This window comes from Prionailurus viverrinus, chromosome D1 (assembly GCF_022837055.1).
Source record: "Prionailurus viverrinus isolate Anna chromosome D1, UM_Priviv_1.0, whole genome shotgun sequence".
Taxonomy (NCBI): Eukaryota; Metazoa; Chordata; class Mammalia; order Carnivora; family Felidae; genus Prionailurus; species Prionailurus viverrinus.
In genome coordinates this window covers 16,575,352-16,593,697 of record NC_062570.1, presented here as the reverse complement: position 1 = coordinate 16,593,697, position 18,346 = coordinate 16,575,352, and the positions used below count along the sequence as shown (strand labels likewise).

The following is an 18,346-nucleotide window of genomic DNA, read 5'->3' as shown; positions in this document are numbered from 1 at the left end:
GGGTGCGGCGCCTCTGTGAACAGGAGGATTGGCCGGCGCATCCCCTTAGCTGTCTCACACTCTGCCTCTGTCGTCCTGCAGGCCCCGAAAGTGCCACCTACCCCAGAACCGCTACCCCTAAGCACGCCATCAGCAGGCACGCCGCAGCCCCAGCCACTGCCGCCGCCCCCGCCGCCCCCCGCCCCTGGCAGCGCACCGCCCGCCCTGCCTTCGGAGGGTCCTCCCGAGGACACCGGTCAGGACCTGACACCCAACTCCGTGGGAGCCGCCAGCACGGGCGGTGGCGCCGGGGGCACCCACCCCAACACCCCTACAGCCGCCACCGCCAATAACCCGCTGCCTCCTGGAGGAGACCCCGGCAGCGCCCCGGGCCCTGCCCTGCTGGGGGAGGCCGCCCCCACCGGGAACGGGCAGCGGAGCCTGGTGGGCTCGGAAGGCCTGTCCAAGGAGCAGCTGGAGCATCGGGAGCGCTCCCTCCAGACGCTTCGAGACATTGAGCGGCTGTTGCTCCGCAGCGGGGAGACCGAGCCCTTCCTCAAGGGGCCCCCAGGAGGAGCCGTGGAGGGGGGCCCACCAGCACAAGCCCCTCCCGCCCCCCAGCAGCCCCCTGCGGCCCCTCCCAGCGGGCTGAAGAAGTACGAGGAGCCCTTGCAGTCCATGATTTCACAGACGCAGAGCCTAGGGGGCCCCCCGCTGGAGCATGAAGTGCCTGGGCACCCCCCGGGCGGCGACATGGGGCAACAGATGAACATGATGATGCAGAGGCTGGGTCAGGACAGCCTGACGCCGGAGCAGGTGGCCTGGCGCAAGCTGCAGGAAGAATACTACGAGGAGAAGCGGCGGAAGGAGGAGCAGATTGGGCTGCACGGGGGCCGCCCTTTGCAGGACATGATGGGCATGGGGGGCATGATGGTGAGGGGGCCGCCGCCTCCCTACCACAGCAAGCCTGGGGATCAGTGGCCACCAGGGATGGGTGCCCAGCTGCGGGGACCCATGGACGTCCAAGATCCCATGCAGCTCCGGGGCGGACCTCCCTTTCCCGGCCCCCGTTTCCCCGGCAACCAGATGCAACGGGTGCCTGGGTTTGGGGGCATGCAGGGTATGCCCATGGAGGTGCCCATGAATGCCATGCAGAGGCCTGTGAGGCCGGGTATGGGCTGGACCGAAGACTTGCCCCCCATGGGGGGCCCCGGCAATTTTGCCCAGAATGCTGTGCCCTACCCAGGGGGGCAGGGCGAAGCAGAGCGATTCATGACCCCTCGGGTCCGGGAGGAGCTACTGCGGCACCAGCTGCTGGAGAAGCGGTCGATGGGCATGCAACGCCCCCTGGGCATGGCAGGCAGCGCCATGGGGCAGGGCATGGAGATGGAGCGGATGATGCAGGCGCATCGGCAGATGGATCCGGCCATATTCCCCGGGCAGATGGCTGGTGGCGAGGGCCTGGCGGGCACCCCCATGGGCATGGAGTTTGGTGGAGGCCGGGGCCTCCTGAGCCCCCCCATGGGGCAGTCTGGGCTGAGAGAGGTGGACCCTCCCATGGGGCCAGGCAACCTCAACATGAACATGAATGTGAACATGAACATGAACATGAACCTGAACGTCCAGATGACCCCACAGCAGCAGATGCTGATGTCGCAGAAGATGCGGGGCCCGGGGGACATGATGGGGCCGCAGGGCCTCAGCCCTGAGGAGATGGCCCGGGTGCGGGCCCAGAACAGCAGTGGCATGATGGGTGGCCCGCAGAAGATGCTTATGCCCTCACAGTTTCCCAACCAGGGCCAGCAGGGATTCTCTGGGGGCCAGGGACCCTACCAAGCCATGCCCCAGGACATGGGCAATACTCAAGACATGTTCAGTCCTGACCAGAGCTCGATGCCCATGGGCAATGTGGGCACCACCCGGCTCAGCCACATGCCTCTGCCCCCCGCGTCCAATCCTCCCGGGTCCGTGCATTCGGCCCCCGGTCGGGGGCTGGGCAGACGGCCTTCAGACCTCACCATCAGTATTAATCAGATGGGCTCACCAGGCATGGGGCACCTGAAGTCGCCCACCCTTAGCCAGGTGCACTCACCCCTGGTCACATCGCCCTCTGCCAACCTCAAATCACCCCAGACTCCCTCACAGATGGTGCCCTTGCCTTCGGCCAACCCACCGGGACCTCTCAAGTCACCCCAGGTCCTCAGCTCCTCTCTCAGTGTCCGTTCGCCCACTGGCTCGCCCAGCAGGCTCAAGTCTCCTTCCATGGCGGTGCCTTCTCCGGGCTGGGTCGCCTCACCCAAGACAGCCATGCCCAGCCCTGGGGTCCCCCAGAACAAGCAGCCGCCTCTCAACATGAACTCTTCCACCACCCTGGGCAACATGGAACAGGGTAAGTCCGCCAGGCCAGGCAGGGAGGCACTGGACTCTGGCACTGGGAACCTCCCGGGGTCGGGGGGCGTGTTCGGGCTGGGGCAGGCAAGTGAGTGAAGGCGTCTGTATCCGGGCGCAGAGGTGGATGGCTCTGCTTAAGGGGCACATGTCACCAGCTGGGCGTGAGCTTCCGCAGGGAGCGCCGTGGTGATCTCCCAGGCGTTTTGAGCGGTTCATACTTGGGGTCTCCCCACTGTCTGGGCCCCTGAGGCTGCAGGAGTTGCTTGAAGACGGGTGGGCTGTAGTGATAGCGGGGGTCCACGTTGAGCGTGCTGAGCAGAACACTGGAACGGAGGTGCGCTTGGAGGAGTCGGGAGATTCGGGAGCTGGCCTTTCCCTCACCCACAACGTGAGCAGCCCAATTCGTCTTCCCCTCCCCGGTCACTCCCGCTCTTTCTGTCTCCCCGCTTCTGTAGGTGCCCTCCCGCCTAGCGGCCCCCGGAGCAGCTCCTCAGCGCCTCCCGCCAACCCTCCCAGCGGCCTCATGAACCCCAGCCTGCCATTCACTTCCTCCCCAGACCCCACGCCTTCCCAGAACCCCCTGTCACTGATGATGTCCCAGATGTCCAAGTACGCCATGCCCAGCTCTACCCCGCTCTACCACAATGCCATCAAGACTATCGCCACCTCTGACGACGAGCTGCTGCCCGACCGGCCCCTGCTCCCCCCTCCGCCACCGCCGCAGGGCTCTGGGCCAGGTGCGAGGCGGGAAGGGGGCCGCAAGGAGAAGAGCTGGTGTGGGCACCGGGCACGGGAAGAGATGCCATGGCCAGCAGTCACCCCTGTGGTTATGCTGGCTTTCGTGTGCTTCCAGTGGGCCCTGGGTATGGGGGTGTGACGTCCCGGGTCAAGTTCCCGCTTGTCGTCAATTTAGCGAAACGAAGCCCAGAGCACTCCAGTGGTCTTTCCAACATCCAATGATGACCCCATGGCAAACTGGGCCAGAACTTGGGTCTCTTGGCTTCTAACTTGAATGCCTCAAGTCCATGCCCTTGCAGCCAGGACAGGCCCACGGTGGAGGCCCCTTACCCCTCCTGGCATGAGCCTGGCTGGGGAGTGGGGAAGGACTGAGTTCTGCACCCTCTCACAGCTGGGTGCACACAGCTTCTGACCCTCTTTTCTCTCTCCCCACAGGGATCAGCAATAACCAGCCCAACCAGATGCACCTGAACTCGGCTGCTGCCCAGAGCCCCATGGGCATGAACCTGCCAGGCCAGCAGCCCCTGTCCCACGAACCCCCACCTACCATGTTGCCCTCCCCTACCCCTCTGGGGTCCAACATTCCATTGCACCCCAATGCGCAGGGGACAGGAGGGCCCCCTCAAAACTCGATGATGCTGCCTCCAGGGGGCCCAGACTCCCTGAATGCCCCCTGCGGCCCTGTGCCCAGCTCCTCCCAGATGATGCCCTTCCCTCCTCGGCTGCAGCAGCCCCACGGTGCCATGGCCCCCAGTGGGGGTGGGGGTGGGGGGCCTGGCCTGCAGCAGCATTACCCTTCAGGCATGCCCCTGCCCCCAGAGGACCTGCCTAGCCAGCCGCCCGGCCCCATGCCCCCTCAGCAGCACCTGATGGGCAAAGGCATGGCTGGGCGCATGGGCGACGCCTACCCGCCGGGCGTGCTCCCCGGGGTGGCATCAGTGCTGAACGACCCCGAGCTGAGCGAGGTGATCCGGCCCACCCCGACGGGGATCCCTGAGTTCGACTTGTCGAGGATCATCCCCTCTGAGAAGCCAAGCAGCACCCTCCAGTACTTCCCCAAGAGCGAGAACCAGCCCCCCAAGGCCCAGCCCCCCAATCTGCATCTCATGAACCTGCAGAACATGATGGCGGAGCAGACCCCCTCACGGCCCCCCAACCTCCCGGGCCAGCAGGGCGTCCAGCGGGGGCTCAACATGTCCATGTGCCACCCCGGACAGATGTCCTTGCTGGGCAGGACAGGTGTGCCCCCACAGCAGGGCATGGTGCCCCACGGCCTGCACCAGGGGGTCATGTCGCCTCCGCAAGGCCTCATGACCCAGCAGAATTTCATGCTGATGAAGCAACGGGGCGTGGGGGGCGAGGTCTACAGCCAGCCCCCCCACATGCTGTCCCCACAGGGCTCCCTCATGGGCCCCCCGCCCCAGCAGAACCTCATGGTGTCCCATCCCCTGCGGCAGCGCAGCGTGTCTCTGGACAGCCAGATGGGCTACCTCCCGGCGCCGGGCAGCATGGCCAACCTGCCCTTCTAGCAGTCCCCGTGCGGGGCCGGAGCTGGGGCGATACTGCAAATATGATAACCTTAAGAAAGTTCCTTCCCCTCCAGTGTTGGGATGGCCTGGGTCAAGGGGTGGGGTGGAGGGGGTGGGAGGGGCTTGTGTGGGGCGTGGCATTTTGTGGAAACCAGATGTGCTGGCAGCTTAAGGGGAAGTGACAGAGCGGGGTGGGGGGTTTTGGATTGGGGTTCCATTTCGGCCACCACCGGGACTGCCCCTCGCCCGTTCCTCCCCAGTCCTATGGAGCCTCTCCCTTCCCTCTTTCTCTGCACCCACCCTCTGCAGCTGTGCTTTCGGAGTCCTGTGTCGCGTCCGTGGGGGGAGAGGGGGAGGAGGAGGTCTCCCCACTCTGTCCCTTTCCTTTCTGCCGCGAGCTTCTCTCTCCTCTTGGTTTCTCTGCTCCCACCTGTTTTTCCTTCTGTCTCTTCCTGCCTCATTTCCTCTCCCTGCTGATGTGGCTGACCCCCTCTCCCACCCCTCCCTGCAGGCGGCTGGCCAGGTGGGCAGGTGCCAGCCGCAGCTGTAAATAGAGCGCTGCGCTTTTGTGCCGGTTTGTGTGTGTGCTGTATTTCTGTGTTTTGATAGAAGTCACAAAAAAGAAAAAAGGATAAAAGAAAACCCTTCCCTCCCTCTTCAAATTCTTGCCCCTTCCATTCTCCTGGACTCAGGACCATGCAGTCTGACACAGGTACCCAGTGTTTGCATTGTCTCTGGGTCGGTAAGGATACCATTCCGGTCCCTTCCCCAAACGGTGAAATGAAAGATAGCCCGGCACCTACACTGAGGTCAGACCACCGAGGCTTCCTCCTGGAGAGCCCCATCCGGGCTGAGGCCTCCCAGAGTGGCAGTCTGTCTGTTGCTGAATGATTCAGGAGACTGTGTGCACGGGCGTGTGTGTTCGCCCCGCACAGGCGACGCGGGGCCCTGGCTTCCCAGCTATGGATGGCTGGTATCCCCTGCTGCTACACCTTGGCCAGAACTTGAAGTCCTCCCTCCCCAGTGTGGGATGAAGGAAAGGAGGGAGAGGTGGAGGCTGTGTGGCCCCCTTGAGTGGAGCCAGGGGGTGGTGGCACGGTGGTCCGCGTGGTCCTGTGCCTGCTGCGGTAGCCCTGGGCCAGGTGACCCCCAGGCCCCGTCTCTTCCAGGAACGGCCACCTACTTCCTATCACCAAAGGCGGAAGGAAAAGGGTTTGGCTGAGGAGATCTGTCTCTCTCCAGCCTCCGTCCTTTGAGCATGGATTAGAGAAAGTGTTGGAAAAGCAGGGGGCCTCCTGTCGCCTCCTCTCTGCCTGCCTTCTCACCGGCAAGGTCCCCCTGCCCCGGGCTCAGGGCTCTGTGCCCGCCCAGGCGCAGCCACTGCCTCCCCCTCAGTCCCCTGCTCGTTCCCAAAACTCCCCACCTGCCTCTGGTCAGAGCTGAAGCCATACAGACTCAGTGTTTTGCCCCCTTGGCCCCAGGAGTAAAACACTTCTCCTTTTCTCACTTCCTTTCCTGCCTTGTGAGATGGCAGGGCAGTTCCCTGGCCTTCTGTGGCCCGCCTCCGGGGCCGAGGGCCATTTCTAGACCAGGGGTCTTCTGCCGTGGCCCCATCCCCAGCCTTCCTGATCTGCAGGGTCTGGTCTAGCATTGGCAGCTGTGATACAAAGGGAATTCGCCCCACTTTTCCCAGTCTGGTGCTGTCCTCAGTCCACCGTCAGCCAGGTCAAGCGCTTCCTCTGGGGCCGGCTGGCTGCAGGCCCCTGCCTCCCCCAGCACCTTCCCGGGGGCCCAGGGCCAGGGCCCCGACATCTGTGTTTGGGGGCCACCTAGCTTCCATCCTGCCAGGCGCTTTGCCCACCCTGCCTCAACCTGGGCCTTGTACCCATGAACCACCCCCCCCCCCACCCTGACCCAAGACTCCCCAAACTGACTCTAAGTGTTTCCTGCCCAGAGGAGAGAGGGGTCAGACCGCAAAGGGCCTAATGCCCTCCCCATTCTCTTCTCCCATCTCCGCCACCAGACTAGCTTTCCAAGGTGAACTCCACAGGCCAGCCTACTTCCCTCCATCCATGGCCATACCCCCAGCCATTTTGTACCATTATATAAATATATATATATAAATATAAATATATAAATACAATATGTGAAGACATCTTCTCGGTTTTTATTTTGAAACAATTTTTAGGCTTGTTCCGGGGGTCTCTGTGCTGCCTGTACTGTATTGACCTGTTTTATAGGTGCCTTTTTATTAAAAAGAGAAAATTAAAATCCATCCTCTTGCCTTTTTGCTTCTGTGTCTGGCTACTCGACTGCCCAGCTTACTGTTGGATGCTGGGAGAGAAAAAGCGGGGCTCCGGGGGCTTTCCCAGGGTCCTACGGTGAAGATACAGCCCTCCCTCCTGGGGTCACAAGCTCTGACTTCCACCATGGGGGCCTCCCGGGGAGCTTGGCCAGCTGCCTTGAGCGGGACCGGGCAACCCAGAGGTGCCCTCAGCAAGTGCTGGGGTCCCGGACATCCCGCCCTGGCGAGCCCAGAGGCTGCGGAGGAGGGAGGGAGAGCCCTCTCTGGGCAGGCAGGCACGGAGCAGCATCCTCTGGTTCCATCTGAGTAGTATCCTCTCAGGGGCAGGGCTTGGCTTCCTGAGGCTCGGGGACTTCCCTGCCCAGGCCTGCTTTTCACCCTGCCTAGACGAAGGGGATGCCTCATGGCTCTTGCTGAGGCCCAGAGAGACAGGCAAGCTCTGGGTTTGGCCTGCAGGCAGGGCGCTGGATGTGATGACCCCCAGAAGCCCCTTTCAGTCTGTCGTCCTTCTCTGGGGGCCGGGTCTCCATCTCCGTTCTGACTCTCGGCGAAGTGCTCCCTCCGTGCGATTGCGACCCCTTTGCTGTGTAGCTTGCAGAGAGGGGGGCGGGAAGGAACGGACTGCCTCCTTCCTTATCAGTGTCCAGACCCGCCGGGACCCCGGACCCTACTGCCCCTGGCCCTCTTTACGCTGGGCAGAGAAGACAGCAGGCCTTGGTTTTTACTTGCGCCTCCTTGGGGCTAAGGAAGGAGAATCTTTCCTGTCAGTGGCTTCTCTCTGCTGGCTGGGCCTTCTTTCTTCTGTAGGACACTGGCTGGCTGGTCTCTGAGGGCGCCTGGAGTCTGCCCTCAGTCTGCAGACCTCCCAGGGCCCAGTGACGCGGGGCTGGCCCGGGGCCATTTTGGTCAGGGCCAGGAGCAGCTTCCGGGATTGGGTCAGTCTGAGTTTCCTGCCTGGTCAAGATGCTGCAGGGCTGGTGGCCCGGCAGAACGTCTGTGTTTGTTAGTGACTGAGACATTAAGGCCATGTTCTTTTGCCAGCTGGCCTTTCCTCGGCCTTGACCTCCATCCATCCCCCGGTGCTCAGCCTCTAGCTTCTTTCGGCAGGTGGGGCGAGAGGAGAGGTGGGTAGTGGTGCAGGTGGGTGGTCCCTGAGCTGACGGAGTGCATTCTGGGAGGGGACTGACTTCCGCAATGGGCCAGGGCAGAAGTAAAAGTTGTTTCTTGAGCTTCCAATGGTTAAGATGAAACAAGGTGTGTGTGTGGGGGGGGTCATCTCAGCCCCGGGGGATACAACCGGGCGCAGGTATCCTCTGCTCTTGCCTGTGGGCTGCCTCCCCTCCCCGGCCTGCAGCCCAGCCCTGGGGCTGGAAGAAGCGATGGCAGGGATGTCCTGGAGAGAGGGGTTGGTTCATCCAGCTGCCCCATGTGAGGACACAGCCAGGCCACGGCGAGCTCTTAGGATCCCAGGTCCCGTGGAAGGGGCTCCAGTAACACCGCATCCCCCAAGGAAAGCAGAAACGAAGGGGGCCGGGACCTAGAAGGTGGTGAGGGAGGTGGCATTCTCTGACTCAGAGAGACTGCTCTTGCGCCAGGTAGGGAAGAACTGGCAGAGGGAGGCGGGGCCGGCACAGCCCAGCTTGGTCAGGAGGCGCGACAGGTCACTACGGAACTTGACGCCCGCGAACGTGTAGAGCATGGGATTGAGACAGCAGTGGGCCACGCCCAGGAACTCGCTCATGGTGATGGCCACGGAGAGGTAGCCGTTCAGCTCACAGCTGTTGCTCACGGTCTTCAGCCTCGCCAGGGTGTCCAGGAAGATGACGACGTGGTAGGGCGACCAACAGAGAAAGAAGACACTCGTCACCAGGATGGCCACCCTGACCGCCTTCTGCCTCTGCGGGCGCCGCTGGGCCTGGCACAGCCGGTGCACCACTCCTACGTAGCACCAGGCCATCACCAGCATGGGCAGTAGGAAGCCCCCGAGGTGGTAGAGGAAGCGGGAGGTGAACCAGGCGTTGGTTTCAGCTCGGTTCTCCTGAGAGAAGGTACAGCGCGGCAGAGAGTCGTTGCGATGGAGGCGGCTCACTTTGGCGAAGAGGATTTCCGGCAAGGCGAAGAAGATGCCCGCCAGCCAGATGGTGGCACAGGTGATGTGGATGGAGAGGAGGCGGCGGTGGCGGTAGGCGTGGACGGCGTGGACGATGGCCAGGTAGCGGTCCACGGCGATGCAGGCCAGGAGCAGGCTGCTGCAGTAGAAGTTGATCTTGTGCAGGGCGATCACAGTTTTGCAGAGGAAAGTGCCCAGGAGCCAGCCCACGGAGCCCTCGATCACGGCAAAAGGCAGGATGAAGACCAGGAGGAGGTCGGCCACGGCCAGGTGGAACAGGAAGGTCTCGGTGGAGCTGCGGGTTTGCCGGTGGCGTTCCAGGATCACCAGCACCAGGATGTTGCCCATCATCCCCAGGAGGAAGATGAGGCCGTAGGCCACGGGCATGAACACGGCCTTGAAGGAGGACAGGAGGGGCCCCTCCGCTGTGGAGCAGAGGTGATTTTCCACCGTGGGGCTCTCCGTGCTGTCGCTGTAGTTGCCTAGTTCCTTGTACTGCAAGGGCAAGGAGACAGCAGGGCGGGGAACTGAGGACCCATCTTCCCCCTCACAGGGGGACCCCGAGTCCCCTGTAGATTTCTCCTGTCCTCCCCACCCCCACGCTGCCTTTGTCCCTGGGCTCCCGATACATCCCACCGACCAAATCCCCACCTCCCCTTGTGTGTCCACGAACAAATTGCTTTGCCCTTTCCAGCTGCAGGTTTCGACTGTAAACGGGACTGATTCCTCGCGGGGTGGTGACGAAGATGGAAGGAGATGCGTGGCTTCACGGACTCTAAAGGGCTGTGCACCTGTTAGGTGCTTTGAGTTTACGTGTCCTCGGGTAGGGAAGGCCGCCGGCTCACGGCATGGAATTGGAACTTCAGTTTTGGAAATGGGTCTGGTTGGGGCAAGGGGCCGTCTGCTCCAATTCCCAACAGAGCAGTGGGCGCTAAAACCTAAGATCCTGCTGAGGGGGCAGCTGCTGGTGTGGCCTACGGGCTTCCTCTTGATGCGTCTCCCTGTTCCTGAATGTCTTCACTGTAGCTGAAATTGTAGCGCTAGCCTCCTGCTTTGTTCACTCCGCATAACAAGCTCAGGTATGTGCTATTCCTGTCTTTTTTTTTTTTTTTTACTGTTTGTTTATTTTTGAGAGAGAGAGAGAGAGACAGACGGAGAGCGAGCAGGGGAGGGGCAGAGAGAGAGGGAGACAGAATCGGAAGCAGGCTCCAGTCTCCTGAGCTCCTGAGCTGACAGCACAGAGCCTGACACGGGGCTCGAACTCGCTGTGAGATCATGACCTGAGCCGAAGTCAGACGCCTAACCGACTGAGCCACCCAGGCGTCCCTGTGATTTTCCTATCTTACAAAGGTCAGGTGTGTTTGAACCCACGTTGATCTCCCTCCAGAGCCGATTTTTCCACCACTACGCAGCCCTGCCTGGGCTTCCCTCCCTGCTCCTGCCCATCACTCGGGAGCTCCCTCCTCTGCTTCCTTCTTGGCTTCAGAAGAGAGGAAGGAGTGTTGCTGTTCCAAGAGAGGGTGATGCGCCGCCCACTTTGTCTCTGGAAGCTCCTCCTCCTCCTCCTCCCCTTCCTCCTCCCCTCCCCTCCTCCTCCTCCTCCCCCCCTCCTCCTCCCCCCTTACCCCACCCCACCAGCGCTCAGGTTGTTTACCCAGCTAACCGCAAAGGAAGACACGGTGTCTGTTTTCATACCTTTCACTCGCAGCTGTCCCCCTGCACCTGCTCCTCCTCACTTCCCAGCCCTGTTCTCCACCCCTCCCACCGGCCCCCTCCCCATGGTTTCAAACCAATTATAACCAACTTATGTGGGTTGAAAAAGACACTTCTATAAATGATGAGCCCCGGGGAGGCAGAGGATGGGACAGGATACTCTGCCCAGAAGCTCTAGATGGTCTCACACTGCCCTTCTTCCAGGAGAGTGAGGGTCTTGCACAAGGCAGGAGATGGTTACGCTGCCACCCAGGGGCCCCAGTTGTGGGTCACACATTCGCTCTCAGTGGGCAGACCCAGGTCCCCAACCTGTGTCTTTCCTTCTGGTCCCCGGGGCAAGTGGGTCTGGGGGAAAGGGGTGGGGGATACATCGGTGCGATGGCAGAGCCCTCTGCCTCCCCCCACCCCAGCATCCCTCTGCCACAGCCTCAGTCCAGCCCTTCTTCACCCTACCGCCTCCATGGCCCCATGCCAGCAACTTCTCCACCCTTGTCCATCCGCCAAACACAGGAGGAATTTTCCAACCCGCAGATCCCATCAGTGTCCTGCTTAAAGTCCTTCGTTGGTCCCCGGTTACCTGTAAGCAGTGGTTTGCTTTTCACCTTTACCCCCCTCGCCCGGTTTCACATTTAATAGCAAAGCCAATTATAAGAAGTCATGTTTGTGATGCACTTACTCAACAGGAGATTGGCGTAAGCCAGCTCTCCGTGCATTCACACAACAGAATACGATGTAGTTCTCAAAAAGAAATGAGATTAACTGCATGTTCTCTTAGGGAAAGAGGTTTGACACACACGGCCACATTTCAGATCCGATTGCAGGGCACTCCACACAGCGTGATCCTATCCAGGGACTGTCCTTGCAGGGCTTCCTGGGGCTGGGGGGCGGGGGGGGGGGAGGGGGAGGCTCAGCTCCTCTCCTTCGCTTCGAACCAAACTTCTTCACTCTTGTCTCGTGTGGTGTTTCACACAGAAGCTCTCGTTTAATTAAAAAAAAAAAACAAAAACCAGCTCTACTTTCATTTGAAAACCATGGGCTTGCAGGGTGACGTCTGAACTCCCCTACGGGGGCTTGACGTGTCTACAAAATGTATATTCCTCCAACTTCTCAAGCCTCGCCTTCTACTTTATCGCCTTAGGCGCCCTGTCCTCCAGGTTCATCATTCCCGTCTCCAAGACTTTGCTCCAACTCTACCTTTTACAGAACAATTCTTTCTCCCCACGACTGCCTGTCTCATTAATGCCTACGTTTCCTCCAAGGTCCCACTCAGCCCCACCTTCCTACCTCCCTCCTTCCTAGCTTGGAACTAGATTCTCTTCTTACATTCTCTGCGTCTTTTTAACCAAGTTTTTTCATCTTTATTTACTTTGAGAGAGAGAGCAGGGGGAGGAACAGAGAGAGAGAGAGAGAGAGAGAGAGAGAGAGAGAGAATCCCAAGCAGGCTCTGCACTGTCAGCACAGAGCCTGACCTAGGGCTCCATCCCACGATCCCGCTAACTGTGAGATCGTGACCTGAGCCAAATCAAGAGTCGGACGCTTAGCTGACTGAGCCACCCAGGCACCCCTCTCTGTGTCGTTACTACCGCTGAGAGCAGTTTCTCAGAGAGGGCCGGGGGCCCTTGTATTCCAAAGTTTGAGGCAAGTCCCTCTCTGTGCCTCTGCAGAGACTCAAACACTTCTGTTCACCCTTCCTCGGTTCCTGCCTCCTCCCAATACCCTTGAGAGCCTAGAGCCCATCTTGGGTTCTGTCCCCATACCGGGAGCTATTTCCAGTATGCTCGTTGACTCCTATTGGAATTGACCAGGAGGTACACGGGGGAAACAGTGAGGTGAGTGGTGAGCAAAGCAATTCAGACCAGGGGGCGAAGAGATACGGGGCCTGGGGCAGTCAATGGGGCTGGACTCCGCCTACCTTTGGGGGGGAGCCTGGCGGCCCACTGCCCCTTGGGCAACGTCTGGCCGGTGTAGGTACAGCCCGCCTACCTGACCCCGGAGGCCCTTTATGAGAACCACTCAAATCCTTACCCTCTAAAGCATCCAGGCTGATTGGTTTCTTGCCCATTTAACATCCGTGCAGTGGGAGGTGCCCCCAGGACCCTAGAACTCCCATCTCCTGAGAAGCTGGGTTTCAAAGAGGGTTGAGGGGAGCTATCTTTTCCTTCTTGCCAAGAGGTATTTGTTTGGAAAAGTGCTCGGGCAGGGAGGGCAACAACATGGGAGGAAGCCGGTTTGAGGGGTGCTGGGAGTTGTTAGTACATCGCAGCAGGAGGTGTCAAACAGACATTTTGGGGGCTCAGAAGTGGCACATGTGAAAGCCACTTCCCATACCTAGGGGATCAGTCACCCCACCCCTCCCCGAACCATGGAGAGAGGTAGTGAGGCAAGGTTGACTCTGGCCCGGTGGGAAGATGAGGAACCTAATCCTAAATACGTCGAATCCTAAATACGTTGGGGAGTGGGGTGCAGAAGGGAACCCTCCAAGGCTCACACCCTGAGGGAGCTCAGTGCAGGCAATCTGGCCTAGCGCTTACTCATTCTTTGACATCAAAAGCTGCAGGAACCCGGGGCCCTCAGGCACACACATACTCTGACAGCAGCGCGCACCGTGTAGAGACACAGCCACGTGCCCAGGCCAGGCCACGAGGGCATGTGGCCTAGGCAGGTACCCAGCAGAGAGCCTGCACAGAGGCCGGGGGCTCATGCCCCAGAGAAGGCAAGGAGACCTGATGAGCAGGATAAAGCTGAGCAGTGAGCCAGGAATCCAGGTAGAAATTGCTCTGAGCACCGGGGACAGGGCGAGAGGAGTTAGAACATTCTGTGTTCTGGTGTTGAGGAGAAGAGAGGATGGGCAGGGGGGGAGGAGGGGAGCAGGTGCATCGGGGCGCTGCACTGGCCAGCGTGAGGATTAGCAAACATTTGCTGATTAGGCTGTGTGAGCTGGTGGGGCAGGGGCTAACCGGGGCATTCCTCCGGAGTCTGTCCCGGACCCTCACCCCCCTTTGACACTCTCCCCCCTGTCTCAGCTGACACGGCTGGGGGACCCTTCCAGGCAATGCAGCGTCCTCCACAGCCTGGAACTAGAGGCCCAAGCTGACCAGATGGAATTGACTGGGGAAAATATAGAGACCTAGACTCGGGTTTAAGATTTCAACCGTCGGGGGACAAGTTAGGGAAGACCTGGCTTACCGACAGTTGATGAAGAAAAAGGCCCGAGAGTCTGCTGGTTGCTAGCTTAAGATGAGTCAACAGGGTGACGCGGCTGCCAGAAAGGCTCCCGTCACCTTACTTAGGTGAACAGAAACCTGTAGGTGGGCAGCTGACACCATCGCAGTTTGTTTGGTCTGGACAAGGGTGACCGGTTTGCTGAGGGGTCTGGAAATCCCCACCCTGGGAGGAAGTTTTCTGGTACCGGGGTGCAGAGTCTTGGGAGAAGAAGACCCGAGCCCAGGACAGATGCCTTCTTCAAGGACTGGAAGAACCACCATAGGCAAGAGGGCGGGACGGGCTCACTGTTTGAGGCTCTCGAGGGCAGATGGGGAGGGATGGGCAGAGGCTGGGGGCTGGGTGTTTCAGTCAAAGGAGAAAGGAGCTTCTCACAGACAGAACTCTCCCACGGTGGGTTGGGGTCCCCTGGGAGGAGGAAGAATGAGCTCAAGTATTTGGGAAGGGATTCCAGCCCTGGACGGGAGACTGGGCTCTGCCCTCGAGTGCCCCTCACTCACAGCTCCCAGATGCTCGGATTCTCGGGCTGTCGTGCTCTGCCCAAGGATGAGCACGATCTTCAGGTAGCTCGGCACATGTGGGGGAGCTTCGCTTCTCTAGCTGTCTGTCCTGTGGCCAGACTAGCCTTGGCGTTCAGCCCCCCAGAGAGCGCCGGCCTGCTGAGTGCCGTGGCTCATCTGGGCAGAACCTCGGGAGCCCAGGGGCCTGAGTCATACTGGCCGCAGGATGCGTCTGCACAGAGACGCAGGTCATTGCTCTGGCCTTAGGCAGCACCCACAGGTTCTGTCTCCTTTTGTGCCCTTGTCTGGATATTCCCAACCAAGAGGCAAGAGCTGTGAATGGGGTCAGCCGGGCATCTGTCCTTCCAGCCTTCAGTGGCTTGAGGATTGAGATCGGGCTAAGGGTACGAAGGGGGGGTCTGTGTCCCTGATCCCATTCTTCCTTTTGAGGGTCCACACTCCCAAAAGACCATCTGAGACTCTGGCTTGCCACTTGAAGGAAGAAGAGATGTGGGGCCTGGTTTGTCCCCCTCCCCCCTCCCCCCTCCCCTCCTTCAGAAGTGAAGCCGCCAGGCTCCTCTTTCCTCTGTACCCAGGGTTTTGGCCATTAGGAACATGGTACTGCCCCGGATGTGGTTCTGGGGGGAGACTTTAAGCTACTTCTATGTTTTTGGTTTTTTTTTAATGTTTATTGATTGATTGAGAGAGAGAGAGAGAGAGAGAGAGAGAGCACGAGTGGGGGCAGAGAGGGAGAGGGGCAGGGAGAGACAGAGAGAAAGAGGGAGAGAGTACCAAGCAGGCTCCCAGCTGTCAGTGCAGAGCCTGACACGGGGCTCGAACCCACGAACCACGAGATCATGGCCTAAGCTGAAACCAAGAGTCAGACGCTTAAGCAACTGAGCCATGCAGGTGCTCCAAAGCTACTTCTATCTTTGCGCTGAATCTTTAGGTTTTGGGGGAGGGTCCCCATGTGGCACCCCAAAGTCAATTTACACTTTGGGGACAGTCACCCAGTCTGAGGGACAGGTAGATGTGTACCCTAGGTTTTGTACAGCAACCATCTCGTGGGTCAGCACCCACTTGAAACATTTTGTCCGGTCATTCCTGAAAGACTATTCGTTCTTGTCTCCTGATTCTCAGGGCCTAATCCGTGGCCACTTTTATGCCATTCTGTCAGAGGGGTGGGATCTGTGTCCTTAAGGAAGGCAAGAGTTCCCGGTGGAGACTGCGGTCTGTATGTCTGAGCCCAGATTCGCCCCAACACTGAACCCTCCCCAGGCTGGACCTCCCTCATCTCTGATTCCTCAAATCACCTCCAGTTGGGGCCCTCTCCACTGGGATTCTTCTGGGACTTTTGACCTATTTGGGGTGGGGGATCCTCCCCTCTCCCAACGCATGGCCCGAGACAGCCTGGGCTGGTTTTGGTTCCTCTTCCTTACACCTTGATGAAATGAGGTGATACACGTGGACAGGCTTTGTAGCCTGTGATGCTCTGCCCACAGTGAAATGTTTTGGGGGGACCATCACTGAGGAGAGGATAGGGGAGTCCAGGTCCTGGGGTTGGACCAGATTCGTCCTGCTTTTTAGCAGCTTCCCCTGGTGTGGTGGGGCTGGAGGTGAGGTTTACGCCCAGCCCCTGTAGGTCCCCCAGCCCAGGCCCCGGGGCTGTCAAGATCAAGGTTCCTGTGGACAGAGACTTTTCTGGGTCTGCCTAGGTCTGCCTTCCTAGCAGGATCGGTCCCTGGTACACCCACCCCAGGGACCTGGCTCCTTGTGCTTAGTCAGCCATCTGGAGTTTTTGTGTGGGTCCGCCACTCGTGGGGATTGGCTGCTCCTCTTTTAAAAATGGACATTTCAAGTGGCTGGAGTTGATCTCAGAATTCAAGAGGCGGAAGGGAAGACAGGATGACCAACACCTGGCTGTGGCCAAGGGCCCTCAGTTCGTAACAAGTAGTCGGGTCTCTCTCCCTGGGCTGCTGGTGGTCTTTAATATATGGGACACGCCCTGTTGTCCCCTGCCCTCTGCCACCACCTGTCTCTAGTAGGTCACGCAGTGGAGTGGCGCATGCAGTTAGGGGAAACTCTTGCGGTTTCTCAGAAGCCAGGAGTGGCCAGATCTTGGGTTGGTTACTATGCGTCCAACTGGGTCAGGGTTCGTGGTCAGCTCAAAGCTGTAGGCAGAGGAAAACATCCACTAACCTACTCGGGTGAGGCCAGGGCCAAGACTGGGGGCCAGGGTGGGAGGTTGGCATTTTGTCAGGGCAGTGGGGTTTTAGCCCGGTTGAGGGTACTGCCCAGAGTCTGTCATTTCTCTCGGGGCCAACTTTATGGACATGTGGCCTGTGCCGTCACGCCGGGCCCTGTACTTAGAAGAGCTCCACGCTCGGTTTAGTGCTCTGCGATCGCTATCTTGAAATTCTTAATAATTTTTGAACAAGGGGCCCTGCGTTTTCATTTTGTATTGGGTCCCACCGGCTAGGCGGCAGGTCGGATTAGACTGATGGTTCTGGCTCTGCTTTTATCTGATTGGGTCTGAGGGACCAGACTTGGGGTAAGTAGCTCTTCCCCTCACATTCTCGGCGGCTTCCTAGCTCTGGGATCTGCGCAAGTGGGCGGGCTTTTCCAAGCACGGCTGGGAACCCAGCTGGTAGAGTTCCGGCATGGATTCCAGCCGGTGGAACTGAAGGGTGTTGGAGAACATTTCAGGGTGAGTTTAGGGTCAGGAAAGCAAGTGGGCATCGGGAGAAAGGATTTGGATCTTTTCTGATCCAGCCCAGAGTGTAGCACAAAGAGAAGTCCTTTCCCTAGAAGTGCCATTGGCCATGGGAGGAAAGGAGGAAAGAAGTTCCCCAAAGATCCTCATAAAGAGCCCTCTCCTGCCGACACACAGGAGCTCCAGATTCTCCATTCAACACAGAATGTAGTGCCCGGATGATACAATCATATATAGCAAGTGATGAATAAATACCCTGGAACAGCACCAGGTTCCTGACAGTAAGAACACTTCCGAAGTGCTTTCCCATCTAGACCCTTATTCCAGCCCTAAAAGATAAGAGGAGGACCTTCTTCTGAAGAATGGAGAGGCAAAGTGACTTGTTCCAGGTCACATAGCAAGCCCGGGAGGATGCAGGACTGGAACCCAAAATTCTGATCCCCTCTAAAGGATGTCTATTTAAAGCAACAACTCTACTTATCTGCTTCCTCCTTGGAATGGGGAAACACAGTCTTCAAAGGCAGGTGCCATTGGGCCTGTCTAGATTCTGCTGATCCACAGCGGGAGGGGACTCCACAGCTGTCCCCTCTTCCCTGAGCCCTGGGCACAGGAAATTGAGAATTCCAAGTGGGGTCTGGGTGACCATCTGTCTCTACTCACCATGTCCTCCAGGTTGTAGTTGATAAGGTCCATGTCCAGGGTTAAGGGGTAGTTCATGCTTGTAGCCGTATGTCACCAGACTGGTCACTGTCTGATGTTGAGAGGCTCTCTGCCTGGTGCCTATAGAGAGGTGGCAGCCGTCAGCTGCAAATTTAAGCAAATGAGTTGCGCACTGTCTCCTGGGGCCGCGTAGGACCCGCTCGCTGTCTGCCTCACAACTCATCGCTTTTTTTTTTTTTTTTTCCACTGGGTCTTTTTTTTTTTTTGAAGAAAAAGGGAAAATCCCCATAGCATCAGTGCTAGTCAAGCATTTCGGCTTCTTTCCTGGCAATAGTTGTCTCAATGGGGCTTGTGACAGATACGAAGGCTGCCCCTCGCCTCTCCTCCCTGTACCTCCCAATAAGGGAGTTGTACCTTATAATGAAAACCACCACACCAGTCAGTGGGGCGATGAGGGAAACTCCACATAGAAAGGGAACAGGAGGA

General features: G+C 59.1%; 2 protein-coding genes across 6 annotated transcripts in view; one reads left to right on the top strand and one right to left on the bottom strand.

Annotated features, from left to right (window-relative positions):
• The window catches only part of BCL9L (BCL9 like), a 30,056-nt gene extending 23,144 nt beyond the window's left edge, over nucleotides 1-6,912 (top strand). For all 5 annotated transcript variants that reach the window (XM_047824038.1, XM_047824036.1, XM_047824039.1 and 2 more), the window contains 3 exons: nucleotides 82-2,368; nucleotides 2,826-3,107; nucleotides 3,544-6,912. In XM_047824038.1, coding sequence (XP_047679994.1) covers nucleotides 82-2,368; nucleotides 2,826-3,107; nucleotides 3,544-4,637 — 3,663 coding nt within the window. In that variant the 3' untranslated portion in view covers nucleotides 4,638-6,912. The remainder of the gene's footprint in view (nucleotides 1-81; nucleotides 2,369-2,825; nucleotides 3,108-3,543) is intronic.
• Nucleotides 6,783-18,010, bottom strand: CXCR5 (C-X-C motif chemokine receptor 5). The gene is made up of 2 exons (XM_047824041.1): nucleotides 17,861-18,010; nucleotides 6,783-9,547 (listed from the first exon to the last, which is right to left on the bottom strand). Exons 1-2 carry the CDS (start codon nucleotides 17,915-17,917, stop codon nucleotides 8,480-8,482), a joined length of 1,125 nt encoding a protein of 374 aa, XP_047679997.1. The 5' UTR covers nucleotides 17,918-18,010; the 3' UTR covers nucleotides 6,783-8,479.
• Between the last annotated feature and the right edge of the window lie 336 nt (nucleotides 18,011-18,346).